The 23,821-nt window shown below is 41.3% G+C and overlaps 1 protein-coding gene across 1 annotated transcript in view; it reads right to left on the minus strand.

The window, feature by feature from the left end:
• The window catches only part of sgk1 (serum/glucocorticoid regulated kinase 1), a 47,973-nt gene extending 24,848 nt beyond the window's left edge, over positions 1–23,125 (minus strand). The window contains exons 1-3 of the mRNA XM_036147499.1: positions 22,765–23,125; positions 22,165–22,339; positions 18,160–18,399 (exon numbers count right to left, since the gene is read on the minus strand). Of these exons, the coding sequence (XP_036003392.1) occupies positions 18,160–18,399; positions 22,165–22,287 (363 nt within the window). The 5' untranslated portion in view covers positions 22,288–22,339; positions 22,765–23,125. The remainder of the gene's footprint in view (positions 1–18,159; positions 18,400–22,164; positions 22,340–22,764) is intronic.
• Positions 23,126–23,821: the final 696 nt, after the last annotated feature.

Below are 23,821 nucleotides of genomic sequence, written 5' to 3' on the forward strand. Positions count from 1 at the left end.
ACATGCTGTCTTGTTTGTTCTTGCAAAAGACTACCAAAAAATTGATTAACAAAGTGACTGTCATGATAGATTTTGGCTTGAGAAAAACGTTCTTCAGAGATACTTATGTCACTCTCCTGCGGTGAAACCCTTATGAGTAAAACAGATAATGGTACTAAACTGACACACCCAACCTTGTTGACTAATATAAAATAGGCTAATCTGATCAGTTGCCTGGAGAAACATGTTGACAGAACTAGAACAGAAATTATCTATCTGAATAATCTATCTAAATGCTGGCAGAAAATGTCTTACACAAACATTCATTCACCTCTGCGCTAAATTAACAGAAAACCCAGATAGGGACAGAAGGCTTCCAAATGCCTTTAAAGGGTGCTGGTTCAATTGCTCTCAAAGCTACAGCTCTTAATGGAATTTTCTGGGGCAATTACCTTAACCTGGCCAGCCAGACTGATAATCCATTGCACTCTAGTTCTGCACATTATCAGTCTGGGCCTGCTTCCATTGAATCCGTTTGGGGAAAGGAGGGAATTTCAGCAGAACTCTCTGAGCTGATTGTGCGAAGTGACCTCGCCGAGCAAAGGTTGGCTGTAGCCAATCACGGTATCAAATTAAAACATATGCAAGAGAAACCACAAGAAGGCCAGGTAGTCAAGGCATTTCTTGCTGTTCTACTATCATAGAAGAAATCGTGGATTCTTACAAAACAGATGTGACAGCAGCAGCTACACGTGCGTCGTCCTGCGCTGCCATGTTTATGTTGGGTTGGCTGTAAGCTCAGCAGCCGTATGTCCCGCCTTAAACCTTAATACTGTAACGTGATTGGCTCGAACCGTTTTTGGTGCGGATACGAACGGTTGAAGCCTGAGCGGTACAAGTTGGATGCTCGTGTGTTTGTGAAAGCACAAATACCGCGAGAATTCATACCGCAGGAAAGGTACAATAATCCTGAACTTAATTGAAAAGGTATCATTTATTATATGCCCTTTATATTATAGCCACTGTGGCAGAACAAAGATACTTACATTTCCTTGACGGAATTGTAATAGTTATGTTTATGGGAAAAAGAAATGGACATTTCACAAAAAAAGATTGTCATTGCTCAAGCCTGAACGGAGCTAGATGTGAAACTAAAGATTTATTTTCAATATTTTTGCAAAGTTACTACTATTAACGTCATTCCACCTGATCTTTTATTGAAGATATAGATATGAGCCGGTCATGCTAGATGCAATTTCCTGTCGCAGATATAGTGGAGCTCTTAATTATATTTTCTATTTGCTTTTCTTTTTTTACAACTTAGCAGGACATGCAAATGTTTAATTATATGAGCAATAAATCAAACATGATTTTTTTTTGCTGCAGCTTGATCCGACCCAAACTTGCACAATTGTTACGCTGTTATTTACTTGATAAAGCTGAAAATGGGGCAAAGTTTTGTACTGAAGTTTGTTGCATGATAATAACATTACTAATCTTACAAGAGGTATTTTGGGTTGTCTTACATTTACATAAACTAAGTGAAACTAACATTTTATCAAACTATTGAAGAAATATTTGTGAAGCAAATCTTGTATTTAGAGTGTTGTCCTGTTAAACACGAGTGTTTCCTTTCTACTGTTGCCAAATGCTTGGTCAAGATGAAGTGTTACTGGAAAGCCAACGACAAAACAATTGAATGGGCTTTCTTGAATAAAATAAAGAAAATTACAAGTTGGTATTGAATGATTAATTGAATTTCACTATGTTGCACTAAAGACAGTGATCTGACTCTGAAAAAATGATTAAATAGTACTAAAATGAACTGGACTGACCTGAACAGAATTAGATTATATATCCTTTGATAAAAATTGGAGTTGTTTGTCTCGTAAAGTGCCTTAAGTTGATAAGTGTTGCGAGTCGGTGGTATATATACAAAATGGACAGAATTGAACTAAATTACCCGAGGCTGTTTGACTGGTTTGGATGTATTTCTTAAATGTGTGACACCGACAGAGCCAACATTCCCACTTCATGAATAAAACACATTTGCTTTGCACAGGAGGCCGTGAGCGAGTCGTGTGTCGGCCTCAGCAGTGAGCTGCTCCTGAGTGACAGCTGCAGTGACACACTCTCCAGAGGACAATCTTCCCACAGACCTCCTTTTTTCCCAATCACCATTTAGCATGTGTCTGACAATGCTGACTGAATACATATCACAAGCAGAAACAGAATATGTCCTCTGAACACACACACACACACACACACACACACACACACACACTCACACACACACACACACACGCACTGAAGAGAGATTAGATGACTACAGGACAATATAGGAGATTAGAAGCTAGGGTCAAGGTAAGAATGGCTCTGGAGGAAACCAAATTACATAGCTGGATGGGCCGGGTGACCCAGGGCGGCCCTTTCGTTTGGTAAAGGGTGTCCTTGGCACAGCGAGCTGACAGCTTCAGAGACTGCAGTCGCTTCAGATACATCTTATCAAGGCTGCTGCTCCGGCAGCCCCTCCGCATCACCTCCACAACAGCATGGGACTCCAGCAGGAGCGAGGGAGACGGGGTGCGTCTGGCTTTGAGGCTGAACTTGCGGCTCAGCGAAGAACCTTTCCTTTCTGTGAATGGTTACGCTCATGCATATAAATACGGCAGGATTTTAGCACTGAATGCCAGAGTGAGAGAGAGAGAGAGAGAGAGTGAGAGAGTGATGTGTAAGTGTGTGATTGTTTTCTTCACAAGGTTTCCCATTATTAGGTTTGAATGAAACCTTGAATGGTACTGTCAGTATTGCCGCCGCGTTCCTAAGACAATTACCAACATTCCTTCATGGGGCCAAGAAAATAAATGGAGAAGAAGAATAAGTGAACATGTTTGACAGACTCCCCTTTCTGTCAACCCCTCTTCCTGCCCTTTGACCTCGTTTTGTGCCACCATCAGTGATTAAGTTGCATAAGACCCTAAAGATCTGTCCTTTAACCTCCCAAATTCAGGATACTTTATGCCCAAAGGAAATTCTCATACTACGGCCAGGATGTTCACGTTGGCGCCGTGGCTCAATAAATCAGGGAATGAAAACATTGCTTCTTTCACACCTCATCAGAATATCTTCCTTAGCTCTGTCCAGTCTGACCTCTTTAAAATCTACTTGCCTTTATTACTTATTAGTTTTGCAAGTAAAGGTGTGACCTTTACCCCTGTTTGGTGCACAACCAGAAACACCCCCCGCAATAAATCAGCAATCAACCCCTTATCATGTTTAGAACACGGTGACAAAGAAAAACAAACATGTTTGGATGAAATGTCTTTTACTTCTTGTAAACACAAGTGCTTGCACAGTGATACAGTGGGTAGTGCTGTTGCCTAGCAGCAAGAAGGTTCTGGGTTTAAATCCAACCCTGGGTCTTTCTGCATGGAGTTTGCATGTTCTCCTTGTGAATATGTGGGTTCTCTCTGGGTACTCTGGCTTCCTCCCAGAGTCCAAAAACATGACTGTTAGGTTAATTGGAGTGTGTGTGTGAATGGTTGTCTGTCTCTGTGTTGCCCTGCAACAGACTGGCGACCTGTCCAGGGTGTACCCCGCCTCTCGCCCAGCGAACGCTGGAGATAGGCACCTGTGACCCCATGAGGGATTAGGTGGGTCAGAAAATGGATGGATAAACACATATGCTTCTACAGTCCATAAGAATGAGGATAATAGTTTTATTCCCAACCATTATCAAAATGTCATGTCCTTTGTTCCTTGTTTCCTTCCGTTCTTCCTTCATTACTTTCTCCCTTTCTTGTGTCTTTCATTCTTCCCTTTGACCTTACCTTTTATCACTTCCTTCCGTGCTTGCTTCTTTCCTTCCTTGTGTCCTTCATTTTTTCCTTCAATTGTACCTTTGCCCTTTCCTTCCTTCCTTCCTTCCTTCCTTCCTTCCTTCCTTCCTTCCTTCCTTCCTTCCTTCCTTCCTTCCTTCCTTCCTTCCTTCCTTCCTTCAACTCTTTTCTTTCTGTCTTTCCTTCCTTCATTCATTGGGTCCTCCTACATTTTTTCTTGATTCTTCCTTCCTTCCTTGTTTCCTACATCAGCTCCTTTTTGATGACCTTCTTCCCGTCCTTGATTTGTGTCCTACTTTCATTGCTTTATTGTGTTTTTTCCCCATATTTTATCTCTTATGTGCTTTATTTCGTCCTTCCTTGTGTCCTGGACACTATGGAGATATTTGCCACAATTTCATCAATTTCACTGTAGATATATATTTTTTTCTTTTTGGTTTTGGAAAAGTCTGATATTTTCAAATAAAAATGTGTTTCACTTCTCATTAACTGACCTGTGGGAGTTTCAAAATGAAAGCATGCTGTAAAACCACAGCAAAGCTGGTTTGAAATACAAATGGAAAAACAAAGAATTTGAAAAGTGAGCCAGTCTTATACAAACCTGCACTTGCAAAGGTCCTGGCTCTTTGCCTTCTGTTTTGTCTTTCCACGTTATATTACATGTGCAGATTTAAAGAGCAACGATCGATGAACAATTCTGAATTCAAGACTGAAAAATGGCACTTGCTCGGTGTTTGGACCTGTTCTGGTTGCTTTTGTGACATTATTACTTATTTCATCTTTATATCTCAAGAAACACTGAGATCAGGTTTCCAGTGGTTAAATTCTTGACAAAAACATTTATTATTATTTCCTCTTTAATACGTACAGCTTTCATCAATTATAAAATTCTGAAAAATGCTTTTCTTTTAATTTTGTTTTCACATCAAGAAAATGAAAATGTAAAACAATAATTCACTAAACTGGTTTGTTTGCCTGTAATCAGGACGTTAAAACAGATACGGCAGCTTTAAATGAAAGTAAGAAGCGGTTCAGAATAAAATCCCGTCCAACAGTTGTTCAGCTGCGCCGCATTCAATTCACAAGGATGCAAATTAGGTCAATTTCAAGCTCAGCCATCAAGTTTGTTCGCTAAAGCCAAACCACACAAGTGGTGTATAACTCGGGGAGCACAAAGAGCAAATTATTACTGGATAATCAGGCAGCGGCTGCACCTTTGTGATACAGTCGTTTTGGCTTCAGCTCGAGAACATGGAGATGGAAGATGAGTATTACTGGGTTCTCAGAGGAGATTAGGACGACAATCATTTCCAAAATCCTTCATAATGAAAACTGTAGAAAAAAAGAGGGACTTTGAGGATTTTTTTGTGATCTCTCTCTCCACTCTCTTTCCCCCTTTGTCTTTTTATTTGGTTATGTCTGGTGAACAGAAATGAAAAAAAAAAAGACATGGTAAAAGGGAGATGTGATAATATATCAGCCATTGTTTTAAATACCTCTAAAAATGAACAATGCCGAATCAATTGTTTAAAACCAGTATGTCAAGGCATAAAGTTTCCAATCAAAGCTATATCCCAATAAATAAAAAATGGACAATTGGCATCATTCAGCGCTTATTTACTTAATTACAAGTTAGAGCTCAAACAAAATAAATCAACCAACAGCGCGGCTGTGAGCATTTCAAATGCTGTTGTCCACAAACAGGACAGTTGAGATCGTTACGAGAGTTTTTCTCAAGGATCTTGAAATTCCTGTTTCGGCTGTTTGGGATGATGTTAGGACGTTACACAGTTTGAAACTGAGAAGTCAAAGAGGAGTTGTTTGGAGGGAAGTGTACTGTTTTTGTTTTTTTTAAGTTATGAAGTTCATGAGTTAAATGGAATACGGCAGGGGTTAACGAAATGAAAGGATTTAAGAAAATGTCTACCAAAACTAGTGAAAAGCAGTGTGGATGCTGAACTCTTAAAAGTGTTCTGCACAGTTATTACTTCAATCCCACAAAAAAAAAAAACATCCCTGCTATGTTAAAAGTTTTCAAACTGAGAGCAATGATAGACAATGATAGACAGTGATAGAAATGCATGCATGCATAGACAGATGCTGGACCTCCAGATGACTGAAATCTTTGCAAATAATAGCTTCTCCAACACAGTTGATGCTTTATCTGGAACATATAATCCACAGATTTACAACAAAACTCTCAAATCCCAATTGAATATATAGATTTCTGACTCAATAAGGGTGATGCAGAAATTATGTCTCTCAAACACATTTGCTATGAGATTTGTCTGATTAATTTTTCTTTCTTTCTTTTTTTTAACAGACAGATTTCAGTGAAACAACTGTAAAACAAATAACTGCTCATATCCCAGGAAGGCCTGTGAGCTGCAGCTGATATATTTTTGCTCTTTTGGTACAGAATAGGCCTAGGCTGTAAAATGCTGCAGGAGCAGTGGAAATAAATTCCCTCTACATATTTAGGCAGTATATATTCATCTGTTTGGAACAGAAATGAAAGATTGTGCCATGCACGTTCCAGTTCACTGCACAAGCCACATGCATCGACTGCCAGTGTGCTTGGCCGTGCAACAAAAGAAAGGGGAGAGGATTAGGAGGTTCTGCAAAACAGATTCGGGTTCCAGGTCTGGGGTGAGTTCTTTAATTAACATTCTATTTAGGCATTTCTAAATTGAAACACCTAATTAGGAGGGGGGGGGGGTCTCAGAGTTAAGGTTTTGTTGCTGAGTTAAGTAACAAAGCAAGAGGGAAGTTCTGAGCCAATTAGATCACAAGCTGAATTTAGGAATGAGAGCCATTTTGCCCTAATATTGATATAGTATGCATGGCAAGCCAACATCTTGGAAAGGGATTTTGGCTCCCAGTGCTCTTGCTGTAACTCTAATTGGACCTTGAGGGGTATACCTCCTAATGCCATCTTGCTCCCAGGGCCTGCTAAAACTCCATTTGACAGTAATTCAATTAATGGCTAATGCAGCTAACTCTTAACTCCAACTGAGGGGTTCTTAAGACTGTATGAACTAGTAGATGAAAAAGGACTGGCTCAGAGGAATTAAAAAGTTTCCACGCTCACTGTATTTTATTGTTGGGATCCTTATATGTTGCGTTTAGAGGAATGCCTGACAATGTAGAAAAGTGGTTACATCAGCAGCAGATCCTGCTTTTCCATCATGCCTTTAGAGTTTAGACTCAGACAGGTGATGGCTGGAGAACAGAGTTCATGTCCTTGCCTGAAAAATAACCAATAATAAGTGACTAGTAAAGCTCTGCAATTTGAAATATGACGTTTAACACGTCAATCATTAGCCATATCGAGGAGCTCTCCCCTGCTGATAGTGACCTGTAAATCCGTTTCCCAGACGAGACGACGTCAAGAGCCAAAGTCTGGAGAACAAAGTCCAGTAAAAGTTTATTCTGACCTCAGCTATAAAATCATCTCAAAAGTAAAGCACCTGTATTTTTCTGAGAAAACCTTTACAGGTAACATGTAAGAGGTGGATGAGAGGATTTATATTACTGAGATCTCACTTACAAGTTAACTGATGTAACACCTGACTTTAGCTTTTGTTTCAGCTCACTGTCCTTGTCTGCTCAATGCAGAGATGTTCACATGTATTTTTTTCTGAGTCCAGGTTCAGTGTCAAGCCTTTTGGGGGCAATCCAAGTCCAATCTCATGCCTTTGAGAGGCTATTTGAGTAAACCCAGAGGTCTCTGAGGGGGAAGTACAACCCCCGTCTCTGTTCTGCGAGGGACAATCCAAATCAAATCCCAAGTCTTTAAAAGGCAAACCAAGTCAGGGTTGTTGAGGGACAAGTTCAAGTCCGGGCTAATTTAAAGAAGAACCATTTTTTATTTCAACACAATAAAAAAAAAAAAAAACTCTCCTTGACTGCTGTGGTTTATTTTATGGGGTCAGAGGGACTAATAAGGTGCAATAATAACGTTGACTGTACTGTAAAGTACAGTCAACGTTCAATAACAAATCTAAAGTGACATCTATTAATATCCCGTTTCTGATGAACTAAAAGGGAGTACCATTATTGCGACAAACCAAAAGTGTTTTGGGAATTACTTAGTTATTACCTGTCAATCTAAAAACACATCAAATTAATCACGCCTTCAATAGCGCCACATAGTTTTAGGAGAGGAAGACTCTGTGCCAAGTCGCAGAGGTTAAGGAGTTTGTCTTGCAATTGGCGGGTTGCCGGTTCGATCCCCCGCACTGACTGTCTCTGTCGTTGTGTCCTTGGGCAAGACACTTCACCTGCATTGCCTGCTGGCGGTGGTCAGAGGGCCGTTGTTCCCCAAATGAACTTTGGGGAACAATGGTTCATAGCTGTCTGTTTATGCTGGCTGCAGCTGCAAGACTTGAGTCCAGCACCTCAAGTCAGAGTGAAGTCTGTAAGCCAAGTCTCAAGTTTTGTCACTTAAGTACAGCTAAAGTCCAACTTAAATACCAGTCTTTGTGTGAATCCCTTCCTCTGGTTTGCTGGTGTTCAATGTTGAAAGAAGCTCGCCCAATTGAGAACAGGGACACGCCTACGCGTTATCTCTGCTGAGAATGAAACACGTGGCCACCTGATTCATTGACACACTTATCACAAATGAACATGACCTACTGATCATCTGCCAGATCATCTGAGCTGGAGCTTTTTTTGGTCCCTGAGGACAAAGGTACAAAATGGTCCAGCTGACTCTCACAGAAATGTAACAAAATTAGCTTACGTCATGGGCAAATTGCATTAAGGCTTTCTAAGCAATTCTTAGATTTTATTATTTTATCTACTAGATTTTAGTGCTGTCTTGGCTTAGGTTGAATCAAAAGTCATCAACGTCTCACAGGAACACATGGGAGTAGATAAAAACCCCGGTTGCTCTTGGACACACACGCCTTCATATTTCTCTCAGGATTTCTCCAGCCTTCATTTTCTCTGCTTCACTTCCTGCCTTCCTTCCGTTGTGCTGCATGACTGAGTTTTGGACAGCAAACACAAACGGGGGCCAGAGAAACTCAGGATATTCTGAGTACAATCACTGATTAACACCATCACTCCATCAATAATTACACCAGACTGTACGGAATGCCTGAAAAAAATGTCACTATTAGATAACCTCGATGCTAACTATGACCTTACATAATATACGGTATGAGATCTTGCTCGATAAGCAGTTTCGGTCTGGCTTTATATAAGAAAATACAGCCCTTTTTACAATATAAATAGGAATTAGTTGAAAAACTTGGAGCTATACTTGGAAAAGTGTTAGGTAATTAGCACCCCGCGCATCATGTTGCTGCAAATTCTTCGAAAATAAGTCCTCACAAGGTGTCCTAATTCAGTCAGATCTGAAGACTCAGACATAATGTGGCCATATTTTTAATGCTGCCTGCAATATAATCATCTCCAAAAATTGCTGTAAAAACTTAGAAATCTGCTTAGATATGATACAAAGCCAAATGAAGAATACGCATTAAAACACCAGTTTTTAAATGTCAATATTCAAGACTTATTGGGGGGGGGGGTTCTTTCTGGACAGGAGTGAAGTATCCACAGCAATAACACCAGACAGTCCACATAACAAAACGTTAAAAATGTCAAATGAAATGCATAATCATCATAGAAAACAAAGCGAACCAAAAGACAAGTTAAAAACCTCCGTCATTAGCATGCAATCATCTTCACACACATTTTACTCAGCCACAACCGTTCTAGTTCAAAACTATTCATCAACAGGCCCTCAGAGGCCTCCTGTATTCCAGCTCATCCCTCCTTCTTAAATCATTAATGAGGCTGATAGACAGAGGGATGAATTAATTTTGATATCGGTTGGGTCTACAGAGTGGAATGCTGTACCGTCGTCCTGATGTCGATAAAATGTACTCAGGGTTCAACACAAACATCGTGTTATCTCTATGCCTGATAGTTTCTACCCGCAATTGATTTTTCCTGTGTTAATCTGGGATTTGGATTTAACTTTTATATTTTCCAAACCAGCTGGATTCGCCGTATCGAAGAATAGAGTCTATTGTTGCTTTGTAAAAGATTAACATGGTGACATCAAACATTTATACTCTCCTGATGGTTTTAAGGTGCCGATGACTGCAAAGTATGTTTTCCAATTGAAGTCAGAGTCTATGGGAACACCTAGATGTTTGTATATTTCAGCCGGTTTCATGTTTTGACCGTGTATGACCATACATTCCTGGGGAACATTGACGTCTCCTCTGTCTTATTTGTGTTAATGTGCCGTTTAAAAGCATCACACCAGACCACAAATCTGTCCAGAGTTAGATGCTATCAAGCTGAGAGCTGCTGGGACATCTGTGGATTTAGCCACCCAATTGGCCGGACTTTGAATTAATGCGCAACGGTGGTGAAAGAGTTAGGGAGGTCGCGCTTTAACTGGCGGGTTGCCGGTTAGATCCCCCGTTCAGACTGTCTCAGTCATTGTGTCCTTGGGGAAGACACCCCCATTGTCTGCTGGTGGGGGTGATAAAGCGCTATACAAGTATAAGCTATTTACCATTTACTGCTATTGGTTAGATAAATGAAAAACATACACATCCCTTAGACCCCCCGGTGCTACTGGCAGCTATATCTGACAGGCTCAAGTTAAATTTCCTCAGATGCGACCAATTCAAAATTAAAATTTCTCTTTGTATTGACCTGCTTTTAATTTTTCTCCACCTCAACTCAAGTTGTAAAGTGTGGTTCTTGTTTAAACACACAAGAGCAAAGGGAACAAATTCCTTTGATGCAAATTTTTGAGTCAACAGAGATTGACCTGGGAGGATGAAGGGGACAATCGACCCGAGCTCAAAGACAAAGATATATATATATATATATATATATATATATATATATATATATATATTCTTTCTCACAGCACCTGAACCTGATATTCTAGTTCCCTGTTCTGTTGTTCTGACAAGTTAACCAAAGACTTCTTTCTCGTCAGGCTGATCGATAAACCCTTGCATACAAAAATGTGAGAATCCTCCGCCGGTTTTATAATCATCTTTGTGGCAGTAGTTTGTGTGCAAGCAGTGGCAAAGAGACAGATAAAACCTGAATAATTTGTGAGCATTGTGGTGAGTATAACCATCAGCTGCCAACAACAGTAAAGTTACCATCTGCTTAGAAGCTTTCAAAACTAGAGGGTTATTTCACAGTTTTTAGAATATTTGGCCTGCCTTTTATCATTCCTAGCAAATAAAAATTTAAAATGCTGTCATTGAATAAATATTCAATAATATTGAAAAATGTATTCATTTCAGTAACTCAATTAACATCATTAGCAACAAATTATACAGATTACTTATACAAAAACATTTCAAGTTAGAATATTACACCAGACCCATAAAAACACCTTTAATACAGAAAAAAATCGGTTTAATGAAAAGTATGTTTAATACCAGCTTAGAGTTTGTTATTTTCAAAAAGTACTTTTAATCTGAATTCATTGAATAAGACTGTGTGTAGATAGATCAAACCTGAACGAGCATTTTTTACATTTTTCTTCTTCTTCTATATTTATTCATTTATTTTTGCAATCTTATAATTAGGAAGGCTTTAAAAAAAAACATAGTGTATTGACCAGTCAAACATAGATTGGAATATCCTAAACTGATTAAGGGTCATTCTTACGATAGTTTTCCTCAAATATTGTTCAAATTTCATCTTGTTCTTGTGGACCAAAAATTGTGCATTATCTCATGTGGTAAACTGAATGGATTGCTACAGCCCTAGTCTACAGAAGGACCAGAGCATTGCAAATATTAACCCTTAAAAGCTAGTCTGTTGTGCTCTTATAGGTTCAACAATTATATTTTGACTAGAGATGGACCATATAGAAAAAAAGTAGATCAATAAAATACAAATAATATTGATAGATAATGATAATTATCAACAAATTCAAAACATATACTTTAAGTGCAGCCCTGACCATTTAATGCTGTTGCTTAGCGACCTATTTTTAGATACAGAACACACAAACACTTAATTCAAACTCAACCCTTTATTCACCCACTTTTTACCAAAACTGCAAGTTAAAAAGAAAAAAAAAGAACGCATGCTCTCTTAACCCTTTGAAGGGGGCGGAGCTTGGTGACAGAGGTTCCTCGGTCTGCGTTTCTGATTGGTTGGGAGGATGTAATGACTGTAATATTAACCTACATGGCTAGAATGTATAAGGAAGGAAAACTTTTATTCTATTGAACTTTTTATTGACCCTTTTTTCTATCATCGATATACGTATATCGATTGAAATATATTGTTATTGAATTATCGGCCAGCCCTAATTTTGACCCTTCCAGTGTGTTTTTAGAATCTGGCCAAATAAAATTTCTAAACAGCATGATTACTTGCAGAACATGTTGCAGAACGCCGGCACTGTAACTTTCCATCACCAAAGTGTCAACTGGGATCTTTTTGTCTGGAGTTTTCTCTTGGCGCCCCGGTTTCCTCTCACAGTCCAGAAACATGTACACATGTAAGTTAATTGGCAACTCTAAATCACCCTGAAGTGTAAGTGTGTTTACTGCATGTTTCCACATGTCAACTGTAATTCATCTACAAGCAAATATCATTGGCACGTTGTTTTCTTTTCTTCTTGAACATCAGTGGGCAGCGAAGGATGGGAAGCGTGACAGCACCTTTCGTTTCCTGGAAAGTGAGTGAAATTCCTCACAGAAGGCGATAACACGTCAGGACAAGCAGCTGTTAGTGAGCGTTCACGTTCTTTTGGTTCTGACCAAGTCTTCATGGGGGGGACCGTACAGGTTTGATCGGAGAGATCACCAGAAGGGCCGTGCTTGCGTTACATTTATGCATGGGAGTGTCTGGCAGTCTTGCTGGTGTGTTTACAGAACAGCACAGTGTGTTCTTTTAAGGGGGATTTATTGATTCCTCCTCATTGGCAGGGCACGGCATGACCTCATAATCTGGTTCGTAATAAAGCGGGGGAACTCTGCTTTCTGTTGTTTCCTCCTCCGATGCCGTTCACATCAGCTCCAACGCCACAACCAGACATCACTCTCCAAATTTCACGATCCGTTCTTCCCACTACTTACCGCGACCCTTTCCTCCCCGCAGTCATCGAAAGTGTCAGCGGGGCGAAAGCTAAAAAGCAATGGGTCGGGCTTTTTGCATTTTTAATCCTGCTGACACTTTGTAATTAGAAGAAAAAGATGCCGCGTCGACGTTTCATCGTGGAGGGAGAAGGTGGTGAGATCTGTCAGGTAGGATTTACTCTCCCAGCAGCTAAAAGCTCATTAAAACTCTGGGGTTGAATCCGATGTTCGTTGATTTATATTTTATTTACTTTTTTTTTTGCCTCTTTGAGGAAAATTTAATTTCAGTTCATACGCAGGTCCCGGGTCTTCTGGCAACAGACCACCACAGCAACACATGAGCTGCCAAGTGCTGATTAAAAACGTTACAAATTCTTGTATCACAAGCAGAACGGAGGCAATGAGCAGAGAAAGTTAATAAGGGGGAGAAATGTGCTTTCATCACCTATAGCTTATCAGGGTCACAGTTAAGTCCCAGACTTTTTGACAACTACGATCTACTTAGATGGGCAGATAGATTAAGGTGAAAGCTCAACCATTTGCATTTGAGCCATGCTGAGGGTGGCCGTCGCCGGGGGGAAGCAGAAACCTACATTGGAAGCAAAATTAGCTCCAAGCTTGTTAAATGTTTACTAAACCATTTATAGGCGGCTGACTCGCAAAGCCTTCGGATAGATTTGAAGAAAGTCGTGTTGTGTTTATGGAACATTGTGTTTGTGTACAATAAAGTTTGACCTGCAGTACTTGGAAATAAAGTGCAAGATCAGATGAGGACATCCACTCTGACTGCTACTGTGTGAGATAAATGGGCCTGCTGTCAATCATTCATCAGGCACACAATGCCTCCACATGCATTGTAGAGCAAAATAATCGACACCGTGTTCTCTGTGCAGCCTGTTCTAACCTCAGAGCAACCAGGCAATATTTCTGCACACTCATAGGCTATTCTCCCAGATAAGAGACACTATGGATTCATACATTTTAAAGAGCGAGCTCAGGAGTTTTAAAGTGAGGTCCTGTTCAAACGTTACGAACAGTTAATAAGGCCTTCAGCAGTAGATCACTCTTACGACGTCTTCTCTTAATATAAAGCCAAATGAGGTTGTGGCAGTGGCAACTCTTTAATCGATGGTGCCCTGGTTGTTTTAAACAATCCAAGATCAGTGCATAAGGATTAGGATCAGGTTTGATTTCCCTGTGTGTAGCTATTTCCATTTGTGTCTAATATGATGCAGCATAGCTATGTGACAGACATAACAATAAGAAATCGTAGCTTTTTTCGCTTTTTTTCAGTAGTTGTGCTGCCCCCCCGGACGGAATAGCACTCCAGGCAGTGAGCCATGTGGTATGTTGCCAAGCTTGTCACTCTCTGGAAGATGACGCTAACGCCTCGGCTCCATGAGTCCAAAACCAAAGTGGAACGTCATGTACCCACTAAAAGCACAAATATGTCATAGCTGTTTATAGAAATGCAGTGGTAAGAACTTTAAGACAGTTCTTATGTTTGTTTTGGGCGGTCAATATTTATGCAGGAAACTGAGTTTGGAGGTGCACCCCCAGTGGTCTCACTGTGAAAAACGCCCACTGAGAACAAAACACGTATGGCTTCTCTGGTCCGATTAACCACCTAATTAAAAAGTAAGGCAGTGCAAAAATCAATTAAATTAGTTCCCCCCATAACCACTGCATTGTGTTTGCAATTTATGCTGCTTCACCTGAATACTGACTGGAAATATGGTGAATTGTATTTATTTTTTTCCTCTGTGTGTGTTTCACACAGGAAGATCATCTGCCTCCAACATCTATTTTGTGAGTAAACGAACTGTGAAAATAACCCTACAATTCAAATGTGACAACGGTTTAAAGGTTCAATAACTAGCTACTGCATGCCACCATGAGGTTTTGACATTTAAGTTTTTTTTTATTTAGATGGAAGAGTTTCTCTTTGGACTTGGCCTCTTTCAAACTAGCCATTAGCTTTGGGCTCTAAGAACAATTACTCTGGATTTACACAAAACGAAAACGGATCTACAGCAGGTTACACAACCTTATAACTGTTCGTTTTCATAACCCCATTCCAAAAAATCCCTGACTATCCCTTGGGCCAAACATATGCAATAGAGAGAGTGTGAAGCGCAAGAAGCTTCCCTCAAGCAACAACCCAAAAAAAAAAAATAATAAAAATGGGAAAAAGAACAGATTGCAAGGAAAATGTATTTCCTTAAACACTTTAATACTCTTCCATACAGCACAACTAGTCTTTACTCTGAAAGATTGTGGCTTATAGCCACAATGGGATAGTGATGACTCATTCCCTCTTCATGCCCTGGAAACTGGAAAAACACACACAAACACAAAGGAGGGGGGGGGGGGGTGAAGTGATAGGTGGAATGAGTGATAAGCAGAAGGTTAGCTGCAGCCACATTACGGTGACATTACGGTACAATGCTATAAGGCAAGGCGTTTGTTGACAGTCTCAGCACTCCTGGCTGAAAGCGGGCCTCCCGCTGTCCATTTTCGAAATGCTCACAAACTGTGGGCAGCTGTAAACCTCCGTATTTTGTTTGCTTTTGTGCCCGTATTGCATAACAGCAATCGTGGTGGCGCCTAAAGACGGGACAAAGAGAAACAAGGCAATTTCTGCAATCCTTTTATTACCCGCTGCCTTCCCTGGGTTCTTTTTGGTAATGCTAATGGATTAACTGAGGCATGTCTGAGAAATGACCGAAATAATGGCGTGGAAAACATTCCCACCATCAGACCAGAGAGGAAAAATTATTGCCTGTGCAAACAGCAGGTGAGACGGTGGCCACTCCCATTGCATCACAGGCAGTATGAAATAGAGCATATTGTCCTGAATAATCCTTCATGTACCTTCCCGCATTTGGTTAATTATTGTTTAAAGGTAAGTACAGCACATTCTACCATCACTAAATACATAGTAGTTGGCATAACTGTAAAGTTAAGTTTATTTATGAAGAGTGGGATGTTTGAAAAGCATCAATAGCATCATCAGCTGGAGCCTTGGCGAGGGTCTTTAGGAGTTTGCATGGTGTCCCTGTCTCTGCTGTTGCCTCCCACAGTCTAACAACATGTGTGCTAGAGTAAATGGAGATCATACTATTTTTAGGACAATAACACTCTTTGTCACTTTGCCATCAGGATAGATGATGAGGGCATTGCTATAAATTTATTAAGTATTTTCTTGGAATCTATACCTAATAAATTATTCAATTCAGTTATATAAAGCAGTAATGCAGCCAGTTGAATTGAGTTTAAGAGGCACATGGTTTGTATTTCTTTTTAATCTCTTAAGATAGGAAGCTTTTGGTGTCATGGTCATAGTTCAAACACGTGTCTCAACCCTTCCCTGCACTACCGCTGTAAGAAAAACATCAGATCCCACAAAACTTCAGGACTTCCTGGACAGAAAACAGAATGTTTGCTCTTTGCTTTTTAAAATATCTGCCTTGCTGAATCTTATGGTAGTAGTAATTTCATTATTTCATCATTTGTATATTAGGCTGATTTTTAGAAGCCCGAAAATATTAATGATAGTATACGAAGTTAAACTTGTTGAAGCGATAAATGTTATTTGGAGTCTCTCATTGTGTTAAATATTTGGTAATATTTGCTACAGCACTGCTGCGACACAGGAACGTTATGCAGCTGGGATCCGCCCCGAACATTTTGTGAATTTAAAATAAAAAGATGTTTTGTGGTAAATATGACCCAAGCAGTGGTTTTAATATTGGAAGTCTCTCATGGATGCCATTTCTGCCTAGTCTGGTTCCCACTGTGGTTCGCTGGAGTTTGAAAACCCTTCAAAAAAGTTTTGTAACCCTTTACTGATTTTTTTTTTTTTAATTTCTGTAGACCAGGGCACAATATGTTGCTTTTTGAGATCTTTCAGCCTACTTCATGTTGTCAGACAGGTTCTGTTGAAGTGATTTTGTCGTTCTACAGGTCTGGCAGGGATCAGGCCTGGGCATGGCTGGTGAGATTAAGTAAAAATGCTGGTAAGTCACAGTAAATTCACGATTTGACATAATTTCACAAACAGTCAAGTTTATTTGGATACAAACTCCTCCCTCTCCTCATCGCAGTTTGAAAGCTACTTGTTGCATTTACTCAAGGTTATCTTTATCTGGCATAAAAAAAAAATGCTTGATGATCCAAAACATTCAAGTATGACAAGCAAAACGTCAAGGCCAATACAAAAGACATCGCTGAAGGAGAAAATATGCTGTCATGTCCTCACAGCGGATAGAAACTTCACACACAACCCATGACATGTTGTTCCTTTTCATACAATAAAAAGTCACTTTCTAAATGACCAAAAGGTGCAGATGTACAGACTGAGGGACGAAATGTCCGATCCCTGATTGAAAATGAGTTTTTTCAGGTTAAAAAGTTTAGTTGACACCAAACAATAAATGAAAGCTGAAAAGCGCTTTAGAGCTTCTAGTTTAAACTTCATGTGGTTTTTAATAATTTTATATTAAGAGTAAAAAAAAGATTAAATGAATAAATAAATAAATATTGATGATATGACTAAAACAAATACAGCTGATGAAAGATTTTGTGTAAACTAAACACAAAACCCATATACATGTTAAATACACATATCACTATAGTGTGTAAATCTACCTAAATGCTCTGAAGGAGCGTTAAAGGAGGATGACACAACTTCCAGAGTTTTTGCTGAGGTCTGCCCCCTCTGGCGACAAGTTGAAATGACAGCAACACTGTGCACGTGTATGAGAGAAGCGGGAAAGCATCTGCTGCTGCAACTGCACAGGTCTTTTGTTCAGAGCTGTGATGTCTTTTGAGGTAAGTAATAAGTACTGAAGTCAGCCCGTGTTCTCCCGCTAATGGGTCGATGGCGGTAGAGACAAAGTAGCCAGGTGAACGAGAGCCTGCAGGGCTTCACACCCATGCACACGCCCGAAGAAGACGACAGAAATCACTCTCTCATGAACTGACTAATGGATCCTATAGAGGCAACTGTGGTAAATAGAGGCAATGTATATAGAAAATAAATAATATTTAACCCTCAACCTTGCGTGATGCTCCTTTAAGTTAGCTGCAGTCTGTTGTGGTAACAATCCAGAAGCAGTTCAGAAACACTACACCCTGTAGTGGCGTCAGCGTTGTGTTTTTAAGTAATCCTGTAAAGACCCCAGTAAAAGCTGGTGACGTTGCAAACAGAGTCATGAGAATACAAACACCGTCCTTTGTTTATCTTTTACCTTGCAGCTTTTGCCTTTCTCATGCCCGCTGGGTGGCCCGGTTTTGGTGAAGGGCGAGCACGGCTCCTGCTGGTAATACTGGCATCCCTGCAGGCCCGCGTAGTGGCAGCAGCCGTACGACGAGGGGAGGTGTGTGTACCACAGGTCCTCAGCCAGTGGACACCTTGGACATGGGTAGACGAGGTTTTTCCCCTGGGTCTTCTCCACATTCACCTTGGGGTTCCTCATCCATCTCCGTACCTGGACAGGAAACAGTAATAGCGATGTACTTTTTGTCCGTTCGAGCTTACTTTCACTTGCCTCCGGCTCTCGCACGCAAACGCAGCCACAGCATTGTCAGCTGCAGTGTTTGAGCAAGGTCAGAGGAGTTTCATGCTTTTCCAAATTACATGTCTGCTCGAGAGGATCACACAAACGCACTCAAACGGAGGTGCAGCTATGCCCTGCCTGATAGGAACAACACACACTGACATACATCAGTTGCCAAACCATGTTGAACTGATCCTTTGATGATCATCGGATGTTAAATTCTGCTAGGTCCATGCTCTAAACACGTGTGCGGCCAGTTGCCGCTGATCATGTTTACTAGCCTTATACACCCAGCGCTGGTGCAGGTCGGTGCATGAGAAACAACGCAAACAACACACACGGTGACTCAGCCGTTTTACCGTAACCGCTGCCGCCACCACCACCTGCAAAACAATATGCGCGTGGGTGAGTGTGGGCAAGCGTGAGCAGCTATACAGGAAAGATATAGTGGAGGAGAAGAGGCCACGGACGAAAACAGAAGCACTTGACTGACGGGGAGAAGAAGGCTATTTAATGAGAGGACTTTGAGAAAACACCCTGCTGCGCGTGTCGCACACTCAGTAAACACACACCGCGGGGCTGTGTGACGGAGTAAGTTCATGCAGCTGGGACTCAAAGACAGAGAGAGAGAGAGAGAGAGAGAGAGATGCTGAGATTGAGTGCCTAAAGTCAAGGGTAGTGAGACTGCATGTCATGGCATGTTGGGTCTAGAGGAAGAACGAACCTGGAAAAACACCCCAGCATGTGAAAGCTAAAACAACTACAGCAGGAGCGGTAAGGAAATCCGAAAACAGCACATAGATCTAAGATAAGAAATGAGGATGAATTATGCGCGTGAACGTCGGTTTTCAAGTCTTGCCTCAACTGCATTTAGGACCGGACTTTAACTAGACCACTCTAACACACGGGAGCATACTTCGATCTAATCCTTTACATTGCAAGGAAAGATCTGCTAAGGAAAAGCACCCCCACTGCATAAAGCTGCCACTACCGTGTTTCTTGGTCGCAGTGGTGTAGTAGAGAACTAGCGAGTGTCATGTCTGATTCAGGGCTGTGAATTCATGCTTGGCTGAAAGCTTTTTTTTTTTTTTTTTTTCTTAATCTTTGCTCCCAGAAGGGAGTGCTGCCCAAACCGATCATTAAATAGATCCAGGGACAGAAGGACAGCGACACATAGGAGACAGACAGATAGGCTTGATATACTTTGTGATCTTCTTCAGTTTAAAGGCACAAAACTTAATTTTTTCTTACCCAGAGAAGAACACAAGTGATTGAGTTAATGCATCAGTCCACAGATTTTCCACAAGCTTGAAGAAAATATTAGTCGTTTCCTTCCTATTACCGCTTGCGGTCAGGACACTCTGTTTGATCTCAGCAGTAAATTATTCAGATTGGGAAAAGCAAGAGCTGTGCTGCTTGTCAAGCTCGGTGTAATTACAGCATGCGGCACACTTGTGCTCATCAGCTAAGCAAGGCTCGAGCTGACTAATGCGTTGCCTCACTTTTTAGTCAGCACCGTTTTGGTTCCAATTATCTAAAAATCTTCAACTCAACATAAAACCCTCAAATGTGAAGAAGGCACCTTTGTTGTTTCTCTAATATTGATATTTCATCCTACAGGGTACGACCAATAAGAATCCTCCGAACAACAAAATGAAGGTTTTATGACAAAAAACAACATATCAAGGGTGTATGACAAAGCAAGAACCACCCGTTGTACTTGATAATTTAGTTTACGAAACAACTTCCCCACATATATCTAGGAATGGTCCAAGTAAAATACAGCGTTATTATGACTGCAGTTGGTAGCAACCGCTGAAACATGTAATAAGGAGCTTTGTGTTGTTTGTTTTTCAGCGCCCTCCTGAAAACTTAAGCCACAAAATAGATATTTTTGTTTTTGCTACTATGCACCGGGGATCCAAAGGATGGCCAGTTGGATTCTCTTTTTAATGAGGAGACTTTTTCAACTGGAAACATTTCAACCCCATCCATCCGGTTATGGGGACCTGTGTAGTGTGCATTCGTAATTAGCCCCCCCCCCCAAGTAAAGTCTTTGTACAACCATGTTTCCCTGCAACTACAGGTGCAAAGGTTTTTTTTTTTATTATTATTTTAGGGTATGTCTCTACCTGCAGTGTTAGTTTAATCTCACACACAGCTTTAAATTCAGGTCAGGAAGTTCACTTTTGGTGTCATTTGTCCAGAACACCTTCCATAGGTCATGTGGCTTGTGGCTAACTAGGGAAAAAAAACTCTAATGGCTTTTTGTCACCACTCTTTCATAAAGGCCAAAGTGGTAGACTTCAATAATAATATTTTTTTTTCTTGTTGACTGATTCTCTCATGTTCTCCAGTTACCATGGACCTTGTAACGGTTTGTCTGGTTAACGCTCTCAGTTTAGGCCATATCTTGGTTGGTTTCCTATTAAACCATACTATTCATTATGTGAGTAGTATTAAACATCTGTGAGATGTTCATAGCTTTGAATATTCTTTTATATCTTTAAGCTGCTGCAGTAGGTAACTTTTCTGTAAATGTATTTTTTGAAATACTTGTTAAAACTGTAACTATGTACTGACAGTAAAATATGAGTCAGATCATTTCTGGGGGCAAGAAAAGGAAGCTCCCATCGCTCCTTCCAGGGCTCCTTATGCCATTTGCAGAAAACCACCGCTCCCTATCAGGAGCAACCTATCCTGCTTTACATTTTAAATGCCGCAACTCTGTCTGCTGTGTTCTTCAGTCTCCATGATGTTGTTTATTCGCAGCTGTTCTCTAACAAACCTCTCAAAGTACTCACAGGTGGACTCTAATTACTAAGTTTGTTTCTTAACTACACTTCATTTAGCGCCGTCAGAGTAAAGGGGATTGAATAACCCAAAACTATTCGATTTTACTTCTGGAGGTGGAAAAAAATCTACAATTTGAGAAACCCTATCTCGTTTTCCTTTCATGACGCAAATAGGCATTATTCTTGACAAATTGTGGAACGGCTGAAGGAAGGCCCCATAGAGGAAAACCCACTGGTATGTTTGTACTTCTTAAAGCTAATCAGAAGATCATCAGATTACAGTCAAAGTACAACTTAAAGATAACTTTAAGTTGAACTTTAACAAAGATAAATATTTTTGTAGATCTTGAACTTTTCAGGAATTTTTTTTTTTGGGGGGGTGAGCGGGGGGGGACTGTTCAAATCCCTAATTGTGCAGTTTAAGTATTCATCAAAACCTGCTCCAGATTAAGTTTTATGTGAAATGTTTCTCAATTTTTTTTTTGCAAACGTAACAATAGCAAAGGGAGTACATGCAACCCATTAACAGGGGAGCTGTCTTTGTGACAGCACAGCAGCAGTATGTTCTGGATGATCCAAACCAGGCTGAACTGAAGGATTTTCACACTGTTAATCCGACAGTGTTGGTGGAGTGCGCACACATACAGGGAAAGATGCAATCACACACATAACACACACACACACACACACACACACACACACACAGACACGGAGGGAATCCAATCTTTCGCCTGATCAGAGTGGCTTAACTTCAACTATGACATCATCTTTGGCACGCACGCTCAAACCCACGCACAGCCAGACGGCGAGGGATTGGGAACAGCTGCATCTGCAGGTGCATGAATAGGCAAACTACCAATCCATCCCCCCCCCCCCCAAAAACAACAACAAAAAACCTCACCTTTCGCTTGACAAACTGAAAGGCAGAACACTTCTTAAAAGAGAAAGCAGTTTTCTCTCCTCCTCCTCTTCCCACTCCTCCGCCTCCTCCGCCACATCCTCCTCCCCCGTGTACCATCTTCATGGCCGACGCCGGCACTCCGCTTGTCTCCGTAGATCCCAGGGTGACGGGAGGACTGGCAGGGAGCAAACGACACACACGGTGTTTAAAAGCGCTGGCGAGAGAGCAAGGGGACAGAAGACCTGAGAGGTTCTGTGTGGCAGCGGGAAAAAAAAAAAAAAAAAAGGGTCGAAGGAGAGTGAGACAAGAGGAGGTGGTCCAGAATGCGAGAGAAAGAGAGGCAGGATGCTGCGATTAGAGTGGGATGGCTGGACACTCAACAAAGCTGGGAAGATATGTGGAGAAAAGGTAGAAAGAGAGAAGGGCTCGATGATAAATGGGTAGAGAGATGGAGATCTGTGGAGACGACATGGCTTTGTTTACAAGAGTCTCAGCACACTTGAAGCATCTCTGAACTGCAACGTGTGCGAGGCTCGCGCAGCTTTGTTCTCCGCAGATATCGCTCAGAAAGTGTGCCGTAACGCTCGCCTCCATCCGTACCTCTGTGATGTTGTTTTCCGCTGAGCCCGCCGATCCCACTGCAGCCTTTTTGTTCGTTTTCAAGCGTCCCAAAAATCAAGAGAGAGAGAGAGCAGGCAAAGTCCTCGGTCCTCGGTTACAGGTGTCTCCTGCCGTTTCCCTCCTCAACTACCAGTCTTCCTTCCCTGGAGGCAGGATGGAGAGGAAACGACGAGAAGAGTTGGCGATGAGGTTGTTGTTTGGCGAAAGCATGTCACTCGGGGAGATGCGTGTGTGCGTGAGTGTGTGTCCTCAGCAGTGCAACAGCTTGAGGTGAGAGGGAAAACTCAGGAGTGTTTGTGTGTGGGTGCATGATGAGGGGAGGATGATGTGTCCAGAGGCAGTGCTGCTACTTTATCAATGAAAGGATCTGCAGTGAGAAGCTGCTGCCTCCCCTCCCCTTCTCTCTCTCTCTCTCTCTCCATCCAGCTTCAGCACTGTTCCTCACCTCCGTCTCGCCCTCTCTTGTTTTCCCCCCCTTCACTTATCATTCCGCTGCAGTCGAGGTTAGCCCCTCCCATTTTCTCTCCATCCATCGCTCTGTCACACCTCATCCTTCGCAGATTTTCATCCTCTCGGCTAAAACTGTCCCAGCGAAGGGCCAAATTGGGCAGTGAGAGCAGTGTTGTCTCTTAACTCCGCAAAGGCTCAACACAGGGAACATTTTAATCGTGTTTCATCTGACTTGCTCTGGCTGGGTTTAAGCTTGGTGCCTCACGGCCCTGTTACTCTGCAACGGTTCCATCGCCTGGTTTGGCGTTTCTTAACAGGATTCCACGTCCTGGCTGTGCACAGTTGTAAGAAAGGATGGACGGTTGCAAAAATGTAACTTTTCATAACCCGTCCCGCTTAGCCAGCACTCTCAAATCCATGTTGGCTCACATTGAAAGCTCAAAATATGACATTTCCTGTTTAACTAGCTCTTTAATTTCGGTATGCAATGATGCCATGTCCATGGCCTCAATGTCACTTTAATCTTTAGTTGGGGCTCTGACTGGACCACACCACGACGTAGCTGTACGGCAGGCATCCCGTTTAC

This window comes from Fundulus heteroclitus, chromosome 15, assembly GCF_011125445.2.
Source record: "Fundulus heteroclitus isolate FHET01 chromosome 15, MU-UCD_Fhet_4.1, whole genome shotgun sequence".
Lineage (NCBI taxonomy): Eukaryota > Metazoa > Chordata > Actinopteri > Cyprinodontiformes > Fundulidae > Fundulus > Fundulus heteroclitus.